We start from the raw sequence: 20992 nt of genomic DNA on the forward strand, positions 1-20992 counted from the left end.
TGTATGATTTGAACTTATGATTATGATTAAGGAAGATCTTTTCCTCAAATTTATATAAATTATATTATTTTAATAAACAAAATCATCCCCTTTCGCAGCAGATTATTTAGATACACCCTTATCTCGTGCATTAGATATCTCGACTGTCATACCGTCTCGTGCATTATATATCTCGACTGTCATATCGGTCACTGGGAAGCCATAGAGAGGACGAACTAGAGAGAGATGTCGAAGGAAGTGACGGCAGAGGGGGAGCACCCGCCGGCGAAGGATTACCATGACCCGCCGCCGGCGCCGTTTCTGGGCCTTGGGGAGCTCAAGCTTTGGTCCTTCTACCGGGCTCTCATCGCCGAGTTCGTCGCCACCCTGCTGTTCCTCTACGTCACCGTGGCCACCGTCATCGGCTACAAGGCTCAGTCTCAGTACGACCAGTGCGGCGGCGTTGGTATCCTTGGGATCGCTTGGGCCTTCGGTGGCATGATCTTTGTCCTCGTCTACTGCACCGCCGACATCTCTGGTCCTTCCACCGCACTAATTCTAGCTTCACTTCTCTCCCTCTCCGTTTCTAAACTCGTCAAAGGTCACTCCTTTAACGCTGGCGTTGGCGTTCGATTGTGATCAGGCGGGCACATAAACCCGGCTGTGACGTTGGGTCTATTCGTGGCGCGGAAGGTGTCGCTGCTGCGCGCGGTGCTGTACATGGTGGCGCAGTGCCTGGGCGCCATATGCGGCGTCCGGATCGTGAAGGCCATCATGAAGCATCAATTCAACGCTTTCGGCGGCGGGGTTAATGTGGTGGCCCCAGGCCACTCCAAGGGCACCGCCCTCGGCACCGAGATCGTCGGCACCTTCGTCCTCGTCTACACCGTCTTCTCCGCCACTGACCCCAAACGCAGCGCCCGCGACTCTCACGTTCCGGTGCGTGTGCATATGCACGATCCATTTCTCCAAAAAGATCGCTGGTCCAAAGCTTTTGCCGCTCCCGTGTAGGTGTTGGCTCCTCTGTCGATCGGGTTTGCGGTGTTCATGGTACACTTGGCGACGATTCCGATCACGGGCACCGGCATTAACCCGGCAAGGAGCTTAGGAGCTGCGGTCATTTTCAATCAGCACAAGCCGTGGCATGATCACGTCAGTCTCTTCATATTAACTTGGTTTCGTTTTGATCTCAGGATTTAGAGGAACATGATCTGGTTTTTGCCTTCCTCTCTGCAGTGGATCTTCTGGGTGGGTCCTTTCGGCGGAGCTCTGGCGGCGGCGGTGTATTACCAGTACGTGTTGAGGGCGTCGGCTATTAAGGATTTGGTCTCCTTCAGGAGCAGCCGCAGCAACTAAAATAGCAGCATATCTTTCTTTCTGTGTTCTGTCGTGAATGTGCTAAGGTGGTCTGAAGACTGAAACATCGATTGCTTAATCGCCTCTCTCTCTCTCTCTCTCTCTCTCTCTCTCTCTCTCGTTTGTTGTGCTGTGAACTCTTTAATATATTGTGATGGGTTACAAGATGTTACTTTGCATGATTCATATCTGTGTAGGAGACTCTGTTTATAGATTTAGATGAGAACTGTGCCTTTTAGCTTTGGTTGTGCGCAATTATGGGACAGAACATTCCCCCAACGATGACAATCGACTACAATCTTATCCACCCTTGTCTTCATCGTTGTTGCTGGTAGGGACACAACAGTCAAGCACACTGCTATCTTTCGAGATTGTAGAATGGGACGGAGAGAGGAGAAGAAGATGAAGAAGACGACATGGTTGTAGCGGCGAGCTTTAGGCAACGAGATCACAAGCTTCCTCATTGCTGATGTTTAGCAGGTACATGACATGGAGCCTTTAGGGAATGAGATGATGGAAGGAGATAAAGATGGATCGTCCGCCACCAGACCGGAGACTGTGACATGATCGTGATGGTCTGGTGCTGCTGTGCCTCCGCCATGTCTGTCTCAGAAGGAGAACCTCCATCTGATCTGCTCTTTCCAAGTAACAGGACCTGCTTCGCTTCCCTGTGGGCGACACTTGGCCAAGGAAACAAAATGGTGTGTGGTCATCACGGCCATTCGCAAATGTTTCTGCATCCTTAGGGAAAGAAGCCAACCTCCCATCCACTGTCGTCGTCCTCTCCGCCTTCGTTCGGCTCCTTTTCTCCGTCATTATCGTCGATCCCACATGTAGCTTACCTCGCTCTTCCGCTGTTGCCTCTCGTCACTCCCTGCATGCTGCCACACTCTATGAGTGGTTGAAGTTTGAGGTACAATCGATAAGTATTCTAAATTACATTAAAAATGGATGAATGTGATTACTTTGGTTCAGAAAATAAACCTGAAAGCGTGTCAAGTTCAATTTAGAAATGCATAGAATCACTATAAATAAATCAAAAAAATTATGGATTCACTGTTGCCCATTTTGGTGACAGTTTGAGGTTCAATGAATGCCTACTCCGAAGTCATTGCGAATTGTGCCTAATAGGGCTAAAAAAGAATATAAAATCACCAAACACAGAAAATGCATGAATTTATTGTTGATTTACTATTGGAAATTTTTGATTGAGACTAAAAGTCTATTTAGATCATTTATGATATTTCTTTTGGTGGCCAAAAATACTATAACAGGCGAAAAAATTATTATTGAGGAATAATCTGAATATTTTTTAAATTAGAAATACTATTCGAAAAGTAAAATAAAATAAAATGGGAGATATTAACCGAGAAATATCCAAAATGTGGGTTATTTTTGAAGGGAGATCGCCCTTGTTATTACCTACCTATCCATGGTGAAAGTTTGAGGTGCAATCCATTACCTATTTCAAAGTGTTGTACCAATACTATACTTATTCACATGATCAACCTAAAGACATGCCATATTGGACTTAAAAAGTCCCTAAAATCATCAAATATATAGAAAAATCTATTTATTCATTATTGAGACATCTTTGCTTGTTTGTGGTAAAAGTTTGAGGTTCAATGGATGAGTATTTCAAAGTTATCATATTTGACTTAAAAATTTCTAAGATTATTAAGAATACAGAAATCTATTAATTCCCTATTGATGTTTGTTGCTCATCTATGTTGAAATTCTAAATTAATTTGTAAACATGCTAATATTAACTAAATAAGTCTCTAAAATTATTGAAAAAAAAAAAAATCCTATGAACTTGCTATTAAGTTATTGCAAGTCATTTGTGGTGAAAGTCTAAAGTGCAAATGATATTACTCACCTGAAGTCACAGTGATCCATACACAAACACTGTTACACTTATGAAATTATTGGTCCCTAAAATCAAGTAAAAGCTAGAAAAACTAATTTGCTCACTATTTAGATATCATTGTTAATTTGTAGTGAAAGTTTGAGACACTTATTAGAACGCGATTATACTCGTTTATATAATCAACCTAAAAACATACCAAATTAATCTTTAAAAAAATCATAAAATCATAAAAAAAAAAAAGAAGAACCTCTGTCCATTTGTGTGGGAAGTCTAAAGTGCAATTTGCACCAATTTCAAACTTCCTTTTTTTTTTCTTCTCATTATGGTGAATCATATTTTCTAATCAAAATCCTTTAATTTGTATAATAATAATAATAATAATAATAATAATAACAATAAATTGAATTATTTTCCTATTCTCTCTTGAACTCTTGTTTTTGATTATTTGATTTATCAATGAGTGTTTCCATGAGAATAATCATTTAGGTTGTTTCACTAAAAAAATATTATTTTAATTGTTTGTTGTCACACTAATTGAATCATTTTATGCACCACAATGGTCGGACATAATATTAAAAAAATAATCAACATAATTTTAGGAGTGACAACATCAACTACAGTTGATCATATTTCCTCGCTTAAAAATCTTAGAAACATGGAGGACAATGATTAATTGAATTATTTTCTTGAGTGTCATCAAACAACTCTAACACCATAAAGAGACGAAACAATATTGTTGAGAATGATGATTCATTCAGGGTTGTGTGTATATTTAGAATGTGAGGGCATAAAATGCAAAATAAGGATTCTTATTTTGAATTATTTTCATGAGAATAATCATTCGAGATATTTCCTTAGAAATCTTCATTTTAATAGTTTCCTCGACATTAGATCAATTATTTATTGCACAACAATGCTAAGAAGGAAAAACAATTAATCAAATTTTTTTATAGTGAATCGTATTTTCTAATCAAAAATCCAAAAAAATATATATATGACAATAATTAATTAAATTGGAAATTTCTCGGTTAAATTTACTTGTACGCCATCACCAAAGAAGACACTCTTCTCATGCACTATAAATCTCTATGATCTTCTCGTTCTCTTTCTTCTCATAGAAACCCATTTCTCCTGCGAGATACGAGAGATGACGGACGAAGTAAGGGTAGTGACGGAGCACCCACCAGCGCCACTCTTCGACGTGGGGGAGCTCAAGCTCTGGTCCTTCTATCGTGCTCTCATCGCTGAGTTCGTTGCCACCCTCCTGTTCCTCTATGTCCTCGTGGCCACCGTCATCGGCCACAAAGCCGAGTCTCTAGGCAACCACTGCGGCGGCGTCGGCCTCCTTGGGATCGCTTGGGCTGTCGGCGGCATGATCTTTCTTCTCGTCTACTGCACCGCCGGCATCTCTGGTCGGTCCTCTCGCTGCACTAATCTTAGCTTCATCTCTCTCTCTCTCTCTCTCTCTCTCTTCGCATTTGACGCGTTGCTATTGGCATGATTACGATCAGGTGGACACATCAACCCGGCCGTCACATTTGGTCTTCTCCTAGGTCGAAAGGTGTCGGTGTTGCGGGCGGTGTCGTACATGGTGGCGCAGTGTGCGGGCGCCATATGCGGCGTCGGAATCGCGAGGGCTATAATGAAACACCAGTTCGATGCTTTCGGCGGCGGGACTAACGTGGTGGCCTTATGCTACTCCAACGGTGCTGCGCTTGGCGCTGAGATCATCGGCACCTTCGTGCTCGTCTACACCGTCTTCACTGCCACCGACCCCACGCGCAACGCCCGTGACTCCCACGTTCCGGTACGTGTCCTCCGATCCCACGTGCAGGAGCCCCTCCCTTCGCGACCATGCAGAGAGTAATTTCTTGAGCTTCGATGTAGGTGTTGGCGCCTCTATCGATTGGCTTTGCGGTGTTTTTGGTGCACTTGGCGACGATTCCGATCACAGGCACAGGTATCAACCCGGCAAGGAGCCTCGGAGCTGCTGTCATTTACAACAGACGGAAGGCATGGAATGATCAGGTAAGTTCGTCTTGGACAAATTTCATATAGTATAAATGATAACTAAAAGCTCTTCCTCCATATCATAATCTCTCCATCTATCAAATCGGACATCTTTTGGCTCTACCTTATTTCTCTAAGTCAACTCTTTTTTATGAGGGGTCAAACCAAGAGTTTGACTTTATCTATGAAATATCAAACTTCCTAAATATGAAATGTTATAAAATTTTCAAAACTCAGTGAGTCGGTCTATCTAATTTACCTCAAATTAATTTTGAACCGATCTCCAAAAAATAAAATAAATGATCGAAATAATAATAATATAGAATCTTTTTACTTCAAAATTAATGAGACTTTTTTTACTTGGAAATATCCAAGAGTAGTATTATTTTTTTTTGTCAACATCAGCTTTATCTTCCACATCTTTAAATACCGAAAACATGCTATATCTTTTAGATCTTCAAACACCAAGAACTTGTCTCGCTTTGCAATGTCTTTTGTATAAGGAGGTAAAAATATTTTATGATACCAACAAAATTAAAATCATCTACTATAAGAAAATTCATGTTGGAAACTACTTAATCTGAATTTTATTTTTGCCTTCAAACTCAACAAGAATATTATTGAAAAATCTATCTCTTTTTTCATTCTCATCTTTTTTTTTTATTTGTTAAATTTTTTTTATGTTTTCGCTTGATTATGAATCATGTTCTTCTTTTGGTTTATTTTCTATTAGTGTAGGAGGATATACACTTTTCATATATATGTTCTAAAATTAATCAGACTTCTCTAGAGATCCACGGAAACAATACATTCGCTTGCTTAAGAGATTAATCGTAGTGCTCTCTTCTTCTCTTTTAGATATCAATGAATATTTCTTTCAATCCTTAAGAAAAAGAGTTCACTGTAATTTTTCATCTTAAATAATCGATTCCATCATATCTACATAATAAGATTATACCAAAAGATTAAAAAAAATAATATCTATGCATTCAATATAATTTTTTTGAATGGGAGTTTGCCTCTCAATGTCTCATCTATCTTTTTCTATCAATTATCACATCATTATGTCCATTATCTATTTGTTACTATAATCCAATATTTCTATTACCTTGTTGATTATGATATCTCCTCCGAGGGTTAAAAAGATTAAATTATCGTTTTCACCATTGATGCTGAAGATCAAGCTAGCCCTGATTCCATGATGGTGAATTTCTAAGGAGATATGATAAAATTTAACAAAATATAGAGAAAAAATGATCTAACAATATATTAGAGATAGTGTTGATAAAAAAACTCTTATCCATATCAATAATAATTTATAGTCTTTCTTTCTTCTTGGTTTTACCCTATATCTCTCTTGAACACTCCATGCATTTATATTAGTCATTTGATTTTGCCTAAGACTGTGAGTCCTAATTTAATTAAGATACGTAAATAAATTTTAATCTAATCATAAAACCTAATTTATGATTCCAACCGCTACTTGTGTATCTCAAAAGTCTTAAAACTTGCATTGGTTTTAATCTCAAGAGTTCAAAGGTACCCCCACCTTATCTGGCTTCTCCATTCCCTTTGCTGCAGTGGATCTTCTGGGTGGGTCCCTTCATCGGAGCTGCGGCCGCCGCGCTGTACCACGAGTACGTGTTGAAGTCAGCGGCTATCAAGGCCTTCCGCAGGAGCACCGCAACACCTGAAGCATCAGCTCCTCGTCCTCCTCCTCCGTGAACACAAACACTAATGATAGCTTAACTTTAAGCATTTTAATTAGTATTGATATGTCTTTTTTCTCTTTATATTCTCATAAACAAACACCGAAGAAACAGAAATTTGCTATCACCGATGTGCGTCTCTTTTCATATATACCGTACGATATAATGGACTTTACCTGTAGCCATCATCGGATCATTATTCTCTCCTCCCATCTCTGCTCCTCGACCCAATCCAGGGAGAGGATCGAGGGTGCTGTGGCCTCTCATGGACCTCACACAGGCGGACCCCATCAATGGGTCCGATGAATGACTCACCCCTGAGAAGAGATTCATCACCCCGAGCTCTTAAAGACCGGTCCGGCCCGGCCGGTTGTGGTTCTCGAACGTTCTCCCGTGCGACGCTCTTGGTCGAATAACTTATCCCCTCGAGCACAACAACAGATGCACACTCGGCGCTCTCCTTGTTGCTCCTACCCAGTATTGCCCTCTGACTTGTCCGGTAGATTACGGCCCCTCGCGAGACAGCGCACCGCGATCCCCGAGTCGGTTCCCTATCACCAACTACAACACCAGGGGGGGCTCATCTCAACCATTGCGCACCGTAGGAAGCGAAACGATATAACCCCGCTTCCCCCAATGGAAGAGCGGCACGCGAAACTCCGTTGGAAGGAAGCACCCGAGAGCGGAGCGACATGGAGGAAACCCTCGATCTCCACCCGACGCGACCGTCCTCCTCCTGCTCCACCACCGCCTGCCGCGGCCTCTTCACCGCCACCGAGCTCGCCGCAGCGGAGCTGCTCGTCCAACTCAGCGGCAGCAGCGCCTCCTTCTCCGCCGCCGCGACAGCGGAGGATCGCGCCTCGTCGTCGTCCCCCCGGTCCGTGAACGCGCGGCCGCCGCCCGAAACAACGATCCTTCCTGAGAACGAGGAAGAAGAGGAGACGGGGCCGTGGAGGAGGAATCGGCGGTACCGCCCGATCGCCGACCTTTACGCGGTCACGCTCCCCGCCGTGAAGAGGTGCGGCGACAAGCGGCGTGAAAGGAAGAGAAGGATGAAGGAGAATTAAGTCCATGATGATCGCTACTTTCGGTGGTGTGCAATAGAGGAGAGGGCGTCGAAGAGTTGATGCCGTCTCAGCCCCCAGCGTGTTTGGGGTTTAATCGGCTTTGAATTGGGTTGCTATGTGTATCAGAGACGGACTAATATGTAAATACATGTTGTGGAATGAAGGCAAAAACACCAGCCTTTGGTGATCCGTGGAGCACACGCAGTTTGCAGTGGATGTCAACAAACACGTCTCTGTGCGCTTCCGAAAGAAGAAAACTTATTTCGTTCTATTCTCTAACCATAAGGAGGCAGAGAGAGAGAGAGAGAGAGAGAGAGAGAGAGAAGAAAGTCTTAAGTGGTTATTAAGAACTTACGATCAGGATTAGACGTTGAGTGTTCTTAACCCTAAAAAAGATTGTTTTGGTAAGTCGAGACTTAATTATCTAGATGAGAAGAGACTAATCTCTGTAAAAGAAATATAATATATTACAATGATAATATCCTCGATCATTTAACTATATTGATATATCATGATATGCCTCGTCAGAGATGAAATGAAGTTAATGGGATGGATTACGGTTGAACATGACTTTACCTAATTTTTAGATGCAACTGTTTGGACGTACCCTTCCTAGTGGCCATCCCCTTTCTCTATGACGTGCCACGCAGCCAGAATCGACACGGTTGACTTTCTCTGTGTGGAATGTCACTTGTAAGTAAACTTCCGTAAATAAAATTAAAAATTAAGACGGACGATAATTCGACGTAAATGAAGTCCAGTTAGGATAAATCTGTGTCGGTTTAGCCGGAGAGTCGGTCACACCACAAGTAGATTTCACGGGAGACTAATAGCTATTCGAGTCCTTTGGAAAGGGATGCCTCTCCATCGAGAAAACGGATGAAGAAGAAGACTTCCCTCCGACGGAAACCTCACGGCTGACAACTCTCAGCCCACTTTTCTCCTCGCTTAAGTCCACCCGCGGGACACCACACCGGATCTAAGTCGGTTCGCTATTACCAACGCCGAGCGAATTATTCCCCGACCATAGAAAAAATAATAAAGCATGGAAACCCGTTTGATCCAATAAAACAGACGGCACGCGAAACCCCCCGTCGCAAGGAAGCCGGGAGCCATGGAAGGAACCCTCCACCTGGCCCCGGTGTACCCGCCCTCCTCTGCCACCGAGGTCGCCGCAGCGGAGCTGCTCGTCCAGCTCAGCGGCAGCAGCGCCTCCTTCTCCGCCGCCGCGGCGGGGGACCGTGCCTCGTCCTCCTCTTCCTCGTCTCCCGGGTCCGGGAACGCGAAACGGCAGCCTCCCGAGATAAAGATCTTCCCGGAGAAGGAGGAGGAGGAGGAGACGGGTCCCTGGCGGAGGACGCGGCGGTACCGCCCGATCGCCCTCCTCTACGCGTCCACGCGGCCCCTCCATGGCCGGGATCGCGACAACAAGAGGCGGACGAAGGATAGCTAACTCCATGCCCTAGGATTTCCGCACCATAGGACTACTTTTCGTGGGAGCCGATTACGGCTTGGGGTTTAGACAAAAGTAGTGTGTAAGCTTTTACATGATCCGTAAAGCATTGTCATGTAAACAAACCAACCACAAAAACAGTACGGTTTGAGCTGCTCGGTCTAACCTTACTCGACAGACTCGAGTGCACCAAGTTGACGAATAGGATGGAATCGGATCGAGCGTGAGTTCACGACTCCTTTCTCCATGACTCGGAAAGCTCACACGGTTGACCTTCTCCGTTTCCTATATGTCATTTCGAACGAATCTTTGGATAATATTAGTTTGGCTCGAATCCAATCAAATGCTACAACCTTTGGGCTCGCGCACGACAGATCACGATGGTCTTACCAAACAAAAAGTTCTGTTGTTCTTCAATTCACTTTTAAAATTTTGAGTTCATGGTTTTTCATTTCTTTCATATAAAATTATTTCATATTAGATTTACCAAAGAGAAAGTTCTGTTGTTTCATACATTAGGTTTATTTTATACTAGATTTACCAAAATAGAAAATTGTTTGGCCTGACGGTCACCCGCGGGACACCGGAAACACGACACATCATGAAAGTAATCCTATTCCGAGTCGGAAATAGAAAATGAAAATGGCTTGGCGTTACGCTCACCCGCGGGACACCGGAAACACGACGCGTCATGGAAGTAATCCATCCGATTCCGAGTCGGTTTCCGTTTCCTAAGCCCAGTCGGATTTCCATTAACGCTTTATAAGTACTTCCACGAAAAAGGCGGGGAACGAAACTATTGTCCGACCTCCCACCCCCCTCGAGCGCAGAGAAGAAAGCCGCGTCCGAGCGACATGGTGATGAACGCGCTAGTCGAAGCCAATCTCGCATCTCCTCCTTCTTCCTTCCTCGGCCATCGCTTCACACCGGCCGAGCTAGCCGCCGCGGAGCAGCTCGTCCAGCTCAGCGGGAACCTGACCTCGTCGCCCTCCTCCTCCTCCTCCTCCCTTGGATCCGTCGGCACTAAGCGGAAGACCCCGTCGGCGGCGGAGATGGAAGACGAGGTGGAGGAGATGGGTAGACGGCGGAGGACGAAGTGGCGGTACCGCCTCGTCGCCGATCTCTACGCCGCCACGGAACAGATGGATGGCGGCCGAAAGCGGAACAATTGCCTGCAGCGACGGTAAAAGAGGAGGAGATGGACTTGTAATCGTTCCTAGTTAGCTACCTGAGTAGATTTAGATCATGAGACGCGGTGGCGCTCTGATTCGTCCGCCCTTCTCCCTGCGGCATTAGGCCATGCATGCATGCACTTGGCTAGATGTATGATTCTTCCTGTAACTTGTTCTGCACCTTCCCCATGTGTGCTTGTTAATGTCCTTGCTTAATACAAAAGAAAGCTCACTTCATCTCATCCAAGCACGAACGGCAGCGGCCAAGAAGCCGAGGAAGAAGAAAGGGTGGACGAGGACGAACCGTTTCCGGTGGCGTGATACTGACGATCACTGCTTTCAGGAAACAGTTTTAGGTGTCTGAAAACAAAAACTGTTTCACCCCCAACAACTACCTTTGCTTTTGCTTTTAGAAACAGAATAAACATTCAGGCAAAGGCTTCCGATCTCTGCTGATTCAAAACCCTCCACAACCCCCTACCCCCCCCCCCCCCACCCTTTTATTTAATGTGCTGAGATCTAGTCCATCTCAGCAGAGCTGTACAGAGACAAATTGATTGGACTTGGCATGGTAGGAAATGATGGCCAGTTCAAGATTTGCCCAGGGCAAATTAATAGCGGCGTACATCCACAATCCTCAAGTTCATGTCTTGACTCCTTATGTCTGTTTCGGAAACTACACGCCAATAGGTTTTCTCAAGTGGAGAACAGCCAAACCGTGGTCGAGTTGTTCGTAATCTGCTTTAATACATAAAACGACCACGATTCAAAATCAAACGCCATCACCCACCATTGCAAGCAGGACGGCATGCGATGCTTCTTAACCACCTTAAATAGAAGACGGAGCTGAGTATCCGGATCTATCCGATCAACTTTAATCGGATTGGAACACTATGATTAAGTTCACAAGGGACATAGGCAGAAAATTAGATTCACAGGTTGGGTATGGATTTGTACAAAATTCACGGGCGGGTGCTCTTTATCTATAGCCAATTTGATGAAAAAAAGATTTAAATTCAATATATACATAATTTAGTAAATGAATTGGTCTTATGAGTCCAGTTTGCAATGAAATCCAGGACACATACTTATGGGTGTGTTTGTTTGGGTACATATTTATATTTTTATATATATTTTAAAAACACTTGAGTGAATATATAATTATTAAATACTTTCAGTGTTTGATAAACAATAAATAAAAATTATATTTTCAATATATATTGATGTAAATATTACTTGGTAAAACTATATCAAAAAGTTCATTATGATAAATTTACCCTTCTAAGAATTTTAATATTTATTCTAAAATGAATACATATTGTTCATTTAAATTAATTAATTAATAAATGTATGTAATATTACAAAAAAATCCGTGTGATCCAAATATATAATGAATAAAAATATAATCATACAAATAAAATAAAAAATAATATTTAAAAATAAACAAATAAAATTTTATTTCTAAAAATATATCATCAAGTGAGAGGAGTGGACGATGTGAAAATTAAGAGAAGGGAAGAAGATATGAGAATTAGAATTTCTATCATGTAGTGATGATCTTATGATTTTAAAGAATGTCATCAGGTACTTTCAGAATACTACTCTAAGGTAATATCATAGTATTTACAATACAATATCAAAATCAAATATAATTTTAAAAATATCAAATATTATTTGATATTTAAAATATTACATGACGCCTTCAGGACACGTTGGGCCCTTAGCAACAGATTGTGCCCAGTGGCTTGTATCTGTTCGTTGCCACGCCATCCGGCCCAACAGCTATCAAACCCGGCTTCGGACGCGCATCTCGGCTGACCGCCCATAGGAAACATTAATACCTATACGACTCTTGTGGGGACAAAGGTGTCGATTGCAACGGCTGTTGCCATCATCACGGCCGTCAACAGGATCCCTGAGACGCCGTAACCCCCACACCACTCCCCGTTGCCTGAGTCGGTTCCTTTCCGGCCTTTGAATCCCACGACTTATATAACACACGCTACCGCAACACCACCACCACAAGGAATCCAACGGAGAGCGGAGAGGAACGCGATGGAAACCCTTACCCGATCCAGTCGCCTCCTGTTGCCGCCGCTGCCCGATCTCTTCTTCACCACCACCGAGTTGGCGGCCGCGGAGCAGCTCGTGCAACTCAGCGGGAGCAGCGCCGAAACCTCCTCCTCCTCCCCTCGATCCGTCAATAAACGGCCACCGCACGGGGGGTTCTTATTGGAGGCCGAGGAAGAGGAAGGGACGGGCCCCTGGCGGCGGACGCAGCGGTACCGTCCGATCGCTGATCTCTACGCTGCGACGGAACCCATCAGCAGCCGCGGCGGAGGAAAGCAGGGCTAGAGAAGAGATGGAGGAAGAAGGAGATGACTTAATTGTTGTAGCTCTCGCCGCGACCGGAGCAGAGACGGAGAAAGGAGATGTAGCTCTTGGTGTGTTTGTGTTGTCGAGGGTAATCCTGGAGTAATTCTACCCGTGTCTATAAGCCGTATGGGAGTCGGTATAACTCGACGGCAAGCTACGACCAGTACTTCTACCAGTGGCGACGCATCGAGGTTTGTTGCTGATGTCGTTGTAAGAAGTTTTAACCGCTTTCTTTTATCCTTCGAACGTCTCCGCTTTGCATTATTCCCTGTAAATGATAATGGAATGCCTAATAACTCGATGTTTCTTGCTGCATCAATTCATGCTCAAAATGCTGTTATAATTGTGAAAGATGATGATGTGACGAAGATTCTAGAAACGAAATCAATCAATACGTTTATTACTTTGCAGACAGGTGTGGTTCTTAATCTTCTCGGAAATAAAATCACCCACATAGGCATGCAAGTTGAGAGCATGAACAGTTCCCCTTCTTTCACATAGATTATATGATCGTTTATAGTAGGATACGATATATAATAGAATTTTGATGATAGATATTAGTTAATAGAAAAAAAAAGTCTATATTATAGTAGGATTTTTTATAAGATTTCTTAGGGGATATCTTTGATAGGAGGATATCTTCTAATAACTTATCATAGAACCTCTGCTTTCACCTATAAATAAACATGACCTCTATGAGACTAAATGATACATGTTATAAATGATGCAGTTGAGAGATTACGATTTCTCTCTCAATCTCCCTAAACCATCAATAATAGTGGTCCTATGAAAAGATAGAAAGAGAGGAGTGTCTAGTTCTCCTTGCAGATCGACGTTATCGTAATATTCGGATCAGGAGGGACAGTGCCATTGCAGATCACACAGAGATCTTTTTCAGATGGTATCGAAAGATATACATTGTAAATTCGATCTAATATTATTTGATTTCAATCCTGACATAAATGTATTTCTGTATTACATATAGCATATCACATATTTTATATTTATAATTAGTATCATAGCCTAGGTTTTTGAGATCAAATACATTAGATTTGTTATTTTTATTTACGATGCTTGAATGATCCGCATATTTTATCGATCTAAATTCTTATCTATTTTTTCTTTATCGCTTACTTGCAGGCGATGTTAAATTCTTTGTAACGCGATCTTTGATGATCGCAAAGCCGATCGCTATGCAACTTCGTTGTCGCACCGCTGTCGATGGTAGTCGTAGCAACCTTGCTGCGTACATCTACTATGGCAGATCTGTTGGTGGCAGCGGTTGTGCCGGGCAGCTCATGCGCATCGCAACAGTAACAGCGGCCACCAGGCAACGAGTCGTACGCTACGATTGACCATGCATCCTAGCAGCCACGCTGACGACGACTATAGGTCATGCACTGGGCTGGACGCGCATCACGGTAATCGTACGCACACGCGACGACTACATAGTAGTGGCCACACGCGGGCAAAGGCTGCGTCTAAGCAACAATCTCGCACGGGCAAAGGCTGCGCCCGGGCGATAATCACATAGGCGGTAACCGCTCATAGGTAATGACCACACTAGCAGCGCTCGCCCATGGGTAGAGGTTGTGGCTGCGGGCAATTTTGACTAGTTATTAATTGAATTTAGTTTCAATCAAATTTAAAAATGATTAAATATTGGTCAATTTTTGGTTTTGATTGACCTGCATAATTAGGCTGATATTTAGCTCAATTCTCGGCTTGCCCAAATTAAATAAAATTGATTAGTTTAATTTAATATTTTATGTTAAAAAATATAAATTATTATTTCTTTTATAGTATTTTCATATAATTTATTGATTGCATGTGGTAAATAAAATTTGATTATTATTTTTAGATATTTATTTAGTTATTCACATGTATATATTTAAAATTATGAAATAATATTTATCTTTCACGTAAAGGCCCTTCATGATTTATATTTCATCATGATTGCAGTTATCATATGAGTTTTTCCTTTTGTTGATTAATGTTCAATAATTATTATGATTATTATTTTTATTATTAAACTATTTCAACATAAATTAGATTAAAAATTTTTGATGAATATTATTTGTAGCTAATCTCCATAAGTTTTATCTGACCAGTAGCTATCAAAGTGGCTTGAGATAATAGACTTATGAGATGTGAATTATAATAAAAGTCTTATTATTTTATAAAAAAATTTAAACTATAATTTTATATTATTGTATTGGTCTTATAGCCACCAAAGTGACCTAGACGAATAACTTATAAAATAATATTAAGAAATTAGTCTTAAATGATATCAAGTAAATAATATTCACAATGACACATATAATTATGATATTTAGATAATTCCAAAAGAGAATATACTTTAAATAGTTATCTAATGGGGTAGGATAATACTGTTTTAGATATCCTTATAGTTTAGAGTTGTATACCCAAAGATAATAATACTATTTCACAAGTCTGGTATCTGACCACCATAGATAATCTTGAGTGAATACTAGATACATTAATCAATAGTTCATCGTATCTTGGAAACTCGAAGCATTAATGTTATTTTATATTTTTATAGTGATACTTCCTTCGATATATTCTCATGCTTCCAGTGTCATTATACTTTTTGGATCAAATTATTCAAAATGGTTAGAATATGTGCAATTCACATTGGGAGTATTAGATCTTCACTTAGCATTGCTTATTAAAAAGCCCGTAGACTTGATTGATGAAAGTACTATGGAACAAGTTAATGAAATGAAGACTTAAGAAAGCTTTGATAGGCTTAGTTTAATGTTCATAAGAATGATGATTGTAAACAACAAAAGAACTTCATTATCAATTACAATTAGTGCATGAGAATATTTAAATGTTATTGAAGACATATTTAAATCTACTGATAAGTCATTGGCTAGCACACTGATGAAAGAACTAACTACGGTTTAGTATAATGGTACTCGAGGAATTTAGGATCATATTCTCAATATGGATGATAAAGTTGTAAAACTTAAAGCATTATGCATGAATATTGATGAGTCTTTCTTCGTGTAATTTATTCTTAATTCTTTTCCTTCTTAGTTTGGCTCATTCAAGATTCACTATAATACAAATAAGAATAAGTGAGACTTGGATGAGTTAACTAGTATATGTGTTTAAGAAGAATTGAGATTAAGGTAGGAAAGTTCATATAATATCATGACTACTACTTAAGGAGTTAGCAATAAGAAAAGAAAATTGAAGCATCATTCATCAAAAAAATTTGCTGGGTTTAGAAATGTTAAACAGATTAATGAAAAGAAAACTTCTACAGTAAAGTGTTTCTTTTGTGGCAAAAATGGACATGTGAAGAAGGCCTGCATTAAACATAAAACTTAGTTTAAAAAGAAAGGTATAAACTCTGACCTTTGTATGCTTCGAATCAAACATGACAGAAGTTCTTTCTAATACTTAGTGTATTGATTCTGGTGCTTCAACTCATATTACCAATAATATGTAGGGATTTCTTTCTGTCAGTTATAGGTGCCCTGTAAGCCAATCATGTGAGTGATAACACGTGTGACATGTCACATACTCTTTATGCTTATTATTTATTTGATAATTTTTTCACTTTATATTGCCTATTGTATGTATTGTGATGTCCATGGATCTGTACAATGAGAATCAGATCATGATAAGATTACGATAATGAGACCGATTCATCTTTAAATACAAACCCTAAATAATCTTGGTTTTAGGTCACTCGAGAGTGACATTGAGATGACCGGATAGACTGGTGTGCTATATACCCATCTATATGATGGATGTGACTAGTCTCATAGCTATTTGTGTGGGGACACTAGGGATACCGTGTAGGTGCTCATTGGAGAATGAGTTTACCAATTGATCCACCCACGGAATGCTGATGGTTGATGATACCTCATTGTCAGACAACAATTCCGTCGTCCTAGTGGTGTATCTGGTGCTAAGACTTGAGACACTAAGGATGTCCTATATGAGTGCTCCACTCTTTGATACTTGACTTATAGACCTGAAAGTTCTAGATCTAGCATAGCCGGTCATCGGGAGTGGTAGCCAACCTTACGAGGGTTATTAAGTGTCAATAGAGGATTATCCACTCTCGGTGTCATGAGAAGAATATCCAATGTGTTTTTACTCAGGCAAATCCCTAGCTAGGGTCATTCGATTGAGAGAGAAAAAGTTCTCAAGGAGAATTCGATTAGAGCGAGACTCGAGTAGAAACCGTACGGGCTTGAGAACACCATGCCCGGTATATGGTCTTTGGGATATTAGATGAATAAGGGACTATAGATATACAGTAACTGAGAATAAACATGTCCAATGGAGTGGATTCCCTTATATCATCTAGGGACATCGGCGTAGTGGCCTAGTACGTCCGTAGTCGATGAGTCGAGTGGATTATCGATATAAGGCTTTGGGTCGTGGAGTCGGTCATCGGGCCAAGAAGAGCAGGTATTGTGCCAAGGATATCGGAGTTGCGAAGTCAACTAGCCGATTGGGCAATAGGCCGTAGGAGAGGACAATGTGCCGAAGAATCGGACGAAACGTCGAGGGACCAATGACATGTCGGACAACTTGGTTAATTGCTTAGGATTAATTGTCTCGATCAAAGTTTTGTTTTACATGTGCAGGATTAACTATGATGGAAGTAAGACATGCAGCAGGAGTTACGCCGGAGTCAAGACTATGATCACGTTAGGGGTTCGAGAGTTCGATAGAAGTCTGGACGGTCGTCGGAGGTTTTGCGGGAACAAATCCGAGAAGTCTAGGAGCTTGTTAAAGAAGCTCATCGGAACTCACCAAGTGAATCGTCGTAAGTCCAGGAGTTTGCTGGAAGTCCACCGGAGCATCGCTGAAGGTTCGTCGGAAGTTCGCCGGAAGCTCGTCGGAAGAAGCGATTGACGCACCGGAGCAAGTTGCAGTAAATGTCTTAAGAAATATCATAGTTAGCATGTAGATTAAGTTAGGAATGGGAGGTGATCCCATTAACTTAATCTGGGAGTAATTGGGCCCTTGATAAACCCAAATTGGGCCGAATGGATCAACCCATTCGGACCAGAATTCCTACTAGGCGATGGCACCGCCCAGGAGATGGTCTCTCAGGAAAGCTGGGCGGTGCAATCGCCCAAGTTAGGTAGTGGCACCACCTGGGCTCAATCTTCGAGCGAGACTGGGCGGTGCAACCACCCCAGTCAGGCGGTGCAACCGCCCCAGTCAAGCGGTGGCATCGCCTGGGCTCAGTCTCCGAGCGAGACTGGGCGGTGCAACCGTCCCTGTTAGGCGGTGGCACCGCCCAGAGGCTCAGTCTCCGAGCTTCTAGGCGGTTGTACCGCCCCAGTTAGGAGGTAGTACTGCCAGGACCCTGGAAATCCGGGAAAAGATACTTTTGAGCTCCAAATTCAAACTAGTTTGGGGCTTATATAAACCCCACCCTTTCGTGCATGAAAGGGCAACCAAAAGCACCGAAAATCCAATCTTACTCTATGATTTTTAGAGCTCAAAAGTGTTGTAAAGGCTAGAAGTTCTCCTCCCTCTTTTCTTCCAAGTTTTGATATTTCAAGAGAGGAGAGAAAAGTTTGTAAGGGTTGTCTCTTAAGCCCGTCAAAAGGAGCGAAACTGTAAAAGGGTGGTTGGCCTTCACCTATCGAAGGAAGGCCTCTAGTGGACGTCGATGACCTCATCAGAGGAGGAAGCCAAAAGTGGATGTAGGTCAAGATTGACCGAACCACTCTAAATCTCGGTTTGCAATTACATTCTGTCCTCTATCTTAACTGCAAACTTCCTCTATATCTTTACTTTAACTGCATCTCGCTTGATCACAAGTTAAAGTGATTTTCGAATCGGCTTTCTTACCAAAATCGTTTTTATCGTACGAACGTGGTTTTAAATCATCGAAAGTTTTCCGCTGCACTAATTCACCCCCCCCCTCTTAGTGCTCTTGATCCTAACAATTGGTATCAAAGCCCGGTATTTCTTATTTCGGATTTACACCCGAGAGAAATGACTCTTCTTGGCTTTCAAGAGGGCTTATCGGTTGTTCGTCCATCGATGTTTAACGGATTGGACTACACTTATTGGAAAACTCGAATGAGAGTTTTCTTGATTTATATAAATTTAGATTTATGGAATATTGTTGAAAACAATTTTCAACTTTCCTCTAAACCGATGAACGTATGGTTGGATTTGGAGAAGAAGTATTTTTCTTTAAACGCAAAGGCTATGAATGCCTTATTTTGCGCTTTGGACAAAAATGAGTTCAATCGGATTTTTACGTGCGAAACGACTTTTGATATTTGGTGAACACTTGAAATCATGCACAAGGGAACTAGTAGTGTCAAAGACTCAAAAGTTAACATTTTATTGCATGATTTTGAGCTTTTTCGAATGCAACCAAGTGAGACTATAGGCGACGTGTACACCCGTTTCACGAATGTTGTCAATAATCTAAGAGTTCTTGGTAAATCTTTTTTGAATTTTGATCTCGTAAGAAAGATCTTAAGATCCCTTCCGAAAAGGTGGGATCCTAAAATAACCGCAATACAAGAGATAAAAAATTTAAATGATTTTCTATTAGAAGAATTAATCGGGTCATTAATGACCTATGAAATGATCCTTTTGGAACATTTTGAACCCGATGAGCACTTGAATCACCTTCCAAAGAATAGGAAGGATTTGAAACTCCGGACAAATGAATATCACTTGAGCGATGACTCAAGTGATGAGGACAATGATGAACTTGAACTTCGAACATTAAATCTTAATAAGTTTATTGAACAAAAATATAAAATAAACAATGAACTTGAACAGAAGAAGAGGCCAAAGAAGAGGCAGGCAACCAAGGATGAATCAAGAACTTCCAAAGGTGAAACAGCGAATTGGGCTTTGACGGGCTTCAACTACAAGGTAAGTAACTCAACTCTCTTGAATTATTTTGAAATTACTTGAAGTTTTTCCTGAGTGCTTAATTTAGATAGTAGGAATAGAAAATAAAAAATTATTTTTCAAAAATTATATCATGTTTTTCTTTTTAGCATCATTAAAAAATTAAAAATTTGATCATGAAAAGTATATTGCTAAGGTTTCATGCATGTCATGTTTTGAAATGTTGAATGATGTATGCAACATTAGGGATGATAATTATATGATATATGATAATGCTTAGGATTAATCCATGCATGTGTATCTTGATGATTTTATATCATGCATGAGTTTTTGAAGTAAATGTTGATTTGAAACTCTCATTTTAGATTAACATGTTTTTGGTCTAATCGTTTTTATGATGAATTAAGATGACATTCTCGTGACATATTAAGATGACATAGTGCATGTATATCTATGTAGGAATTTCTTGATAGTCTTTTGATGATAGATGTGATATCATGATGTGTTTGGTCTTGACGGCTTCATGACGAAACTTATGTTTCGATTTTAAATGATGATACATGTTTTCACAAAAGACTTGAATACCCTCACATGAAATCAATTGTATGAAATGAAAATGAATTTTCTATCCTATTGAGATTAATGAATTTATTTTACCAATCTTGTGAATCTCATGAAAATAAACATGATGAATATTTTGAAAATAAATGAGTGTATCATGCATTTGGTCTTAATGATTTCTCTTTAACATACTTTTTGAAATCATACTTGATGATGAATATCAAGATATTAAAAGGATGTTATCATGGAATCATGCTTGATGATTTGTTTTTTACCTTTCGGTCTTATATGTTGACACTTGTTTTATTAAAGGTAAAGGCATGCTATAAGAAGCAAATCACATGAATAGAAATTTATAAAAACGAAATGCGATCCTCTATCTTATCATCTTTTCAATAAATCTATGCTTGTCATGTATGAATTTATTGAATGTGACTTTGAGGATGATTTCGGATTTCACAAATGCTTGATTCATACTTATGACATGAGACATATTTTAAATATGAATCATGTTCAATGCTTCAATCATGTTACATCTCCCTTAATTTATTTTG

At 40.9% G+C, this 20992-nt stretch overlaps 3 protein-coding genes across 3 annotated transcripts; all 3 read left to right on the forward strand.

The window, feature by feature from the left end:
* The first annotated feature begins 225 nt into the window (after window positions 1–225).
* LOC135628553 (aquaporin PIP2-7-like) lies at window positions 226–1335 on the forward strand. The gene is made up of 4 exons (XM_065135292.1): window positions 226–517; window positions 623–918; window positions 991–1131; window positions 1216–1335. Exons 1-4 carry the CDS (start codon window positions 226–228, stop codon window positions 1333–1335), a joined length of 849 nt encoding a protein of 282 aa, XP_064991364.1.
* A 3017-nt stretch (window positions 1336–4352) lies between these two features.
* LOC103998800 (probable aquaporin PIP2-6) lies at window positions 4353–6940 on the forward strand. The gene is made up of 4 exons (XM_065136397.1): window positions 4353–4617; window positions 4717–5012; window positions 5093–5233; window positions 6746–6940. The coding sequence occupies exons 1-4, from the start codon at window positions 4353–4355 to the stop codon at window positions 6938–6940; spliced, it is 897 nt and encodes a 298-aa protein (XP_064992469.1).
* A 579-nt stretch (window positions 6941–7519) lies between these two features.
* On the forward strand, window positions 7520–8180 carry LOC135628944 (uncharacterized). Its single transcript, XM_065135960.1, has one exon. It carries the CDS (start codon window positions 7617–7619, stop codon window positions 7989–7991), a length of 375 nt encoding a protein of 124 aa, XP_064992032.1. The 5' UTR covers window positions 7520–7616; the 3' UTR covers window positions 7992–8180.
* The last annotated feature ends 12812 nt before the right edge of the window (window positions 8181–20992 follow it).

Source organism: Musa acuminata, chromosome BXJ3-1 (assembly GCF_036884655.1).
Source record: "Musa acuminata AAA Group cultivar baxijiao chromosome BXJ3-1, Cavendish_Baxijiao_AAA, whole genome shotgun sequence".
Classification (NCBI taxonomy): Eukaryota; Viridiplantae; Streptophyta; class Magnoliopsida; order Zingiberales; family Musaceae; genus Musa; species Musa acuminata.

What these genes read in the sequence shown, in the direction of transcription:
- LOC135628553 (XM_065135292.1), top strand. Translation starts at nt 226, where the DNA reads ATGTCGAAGGAAGTGACGGCAGAGGGGGAGCACCCGCCGGCGAAGGAT. An exon ending in CTGCACCGCCGACATCTCTG is followed by an intron (nt 518 to 622) that starts GTCCTTCCACCG and finishes GATTGTGATCAG; the next exon opens with GCGGGCACATAAACCCGGCT. An exon ending in CCCGCGACTCTCACGTTCCG is followed by an intron (nt 919 to 990) that starts GTGCGTGTGCAT and finishes GCTCCCGTGTAG; the next exon opens with GTGTTGGCTCCTCTGTCGAT.
- LOC103998800 (XM_065136397.1), top strand. Translation starts at nt 4,353, where the DNA reads ATGACGGACGAAGTAAGGGTAGTGACGGAGCACCCACCAGCGCCACTC. An exon ending in CCCGTGACTCCCACGTTCCG is followed by an intron (nt 5,013 to 5,092) that starts GTACGTGTCCTC and finishes GCTTCGATGTAG; the next exon opens with GTGTTGGCGCCTCTATCGAT. An exon ending in GGAAGGCATGGAATGATCAG is followed by an intron (nt 5,234 to 6,745) that starts GTAAGTTCGTCT and finishes TTTAATCTCAAG; the next exon opens with AGTTCAAAGGTACCCCCACC.
- LOC135628944 (XM_065135960.1), top strand. Translation starts at nt 7,617, where the DNA reads ATGGAGGAAACCCTCGATCTCCACCCGACGCGACCGTCCTCCTCCTGC.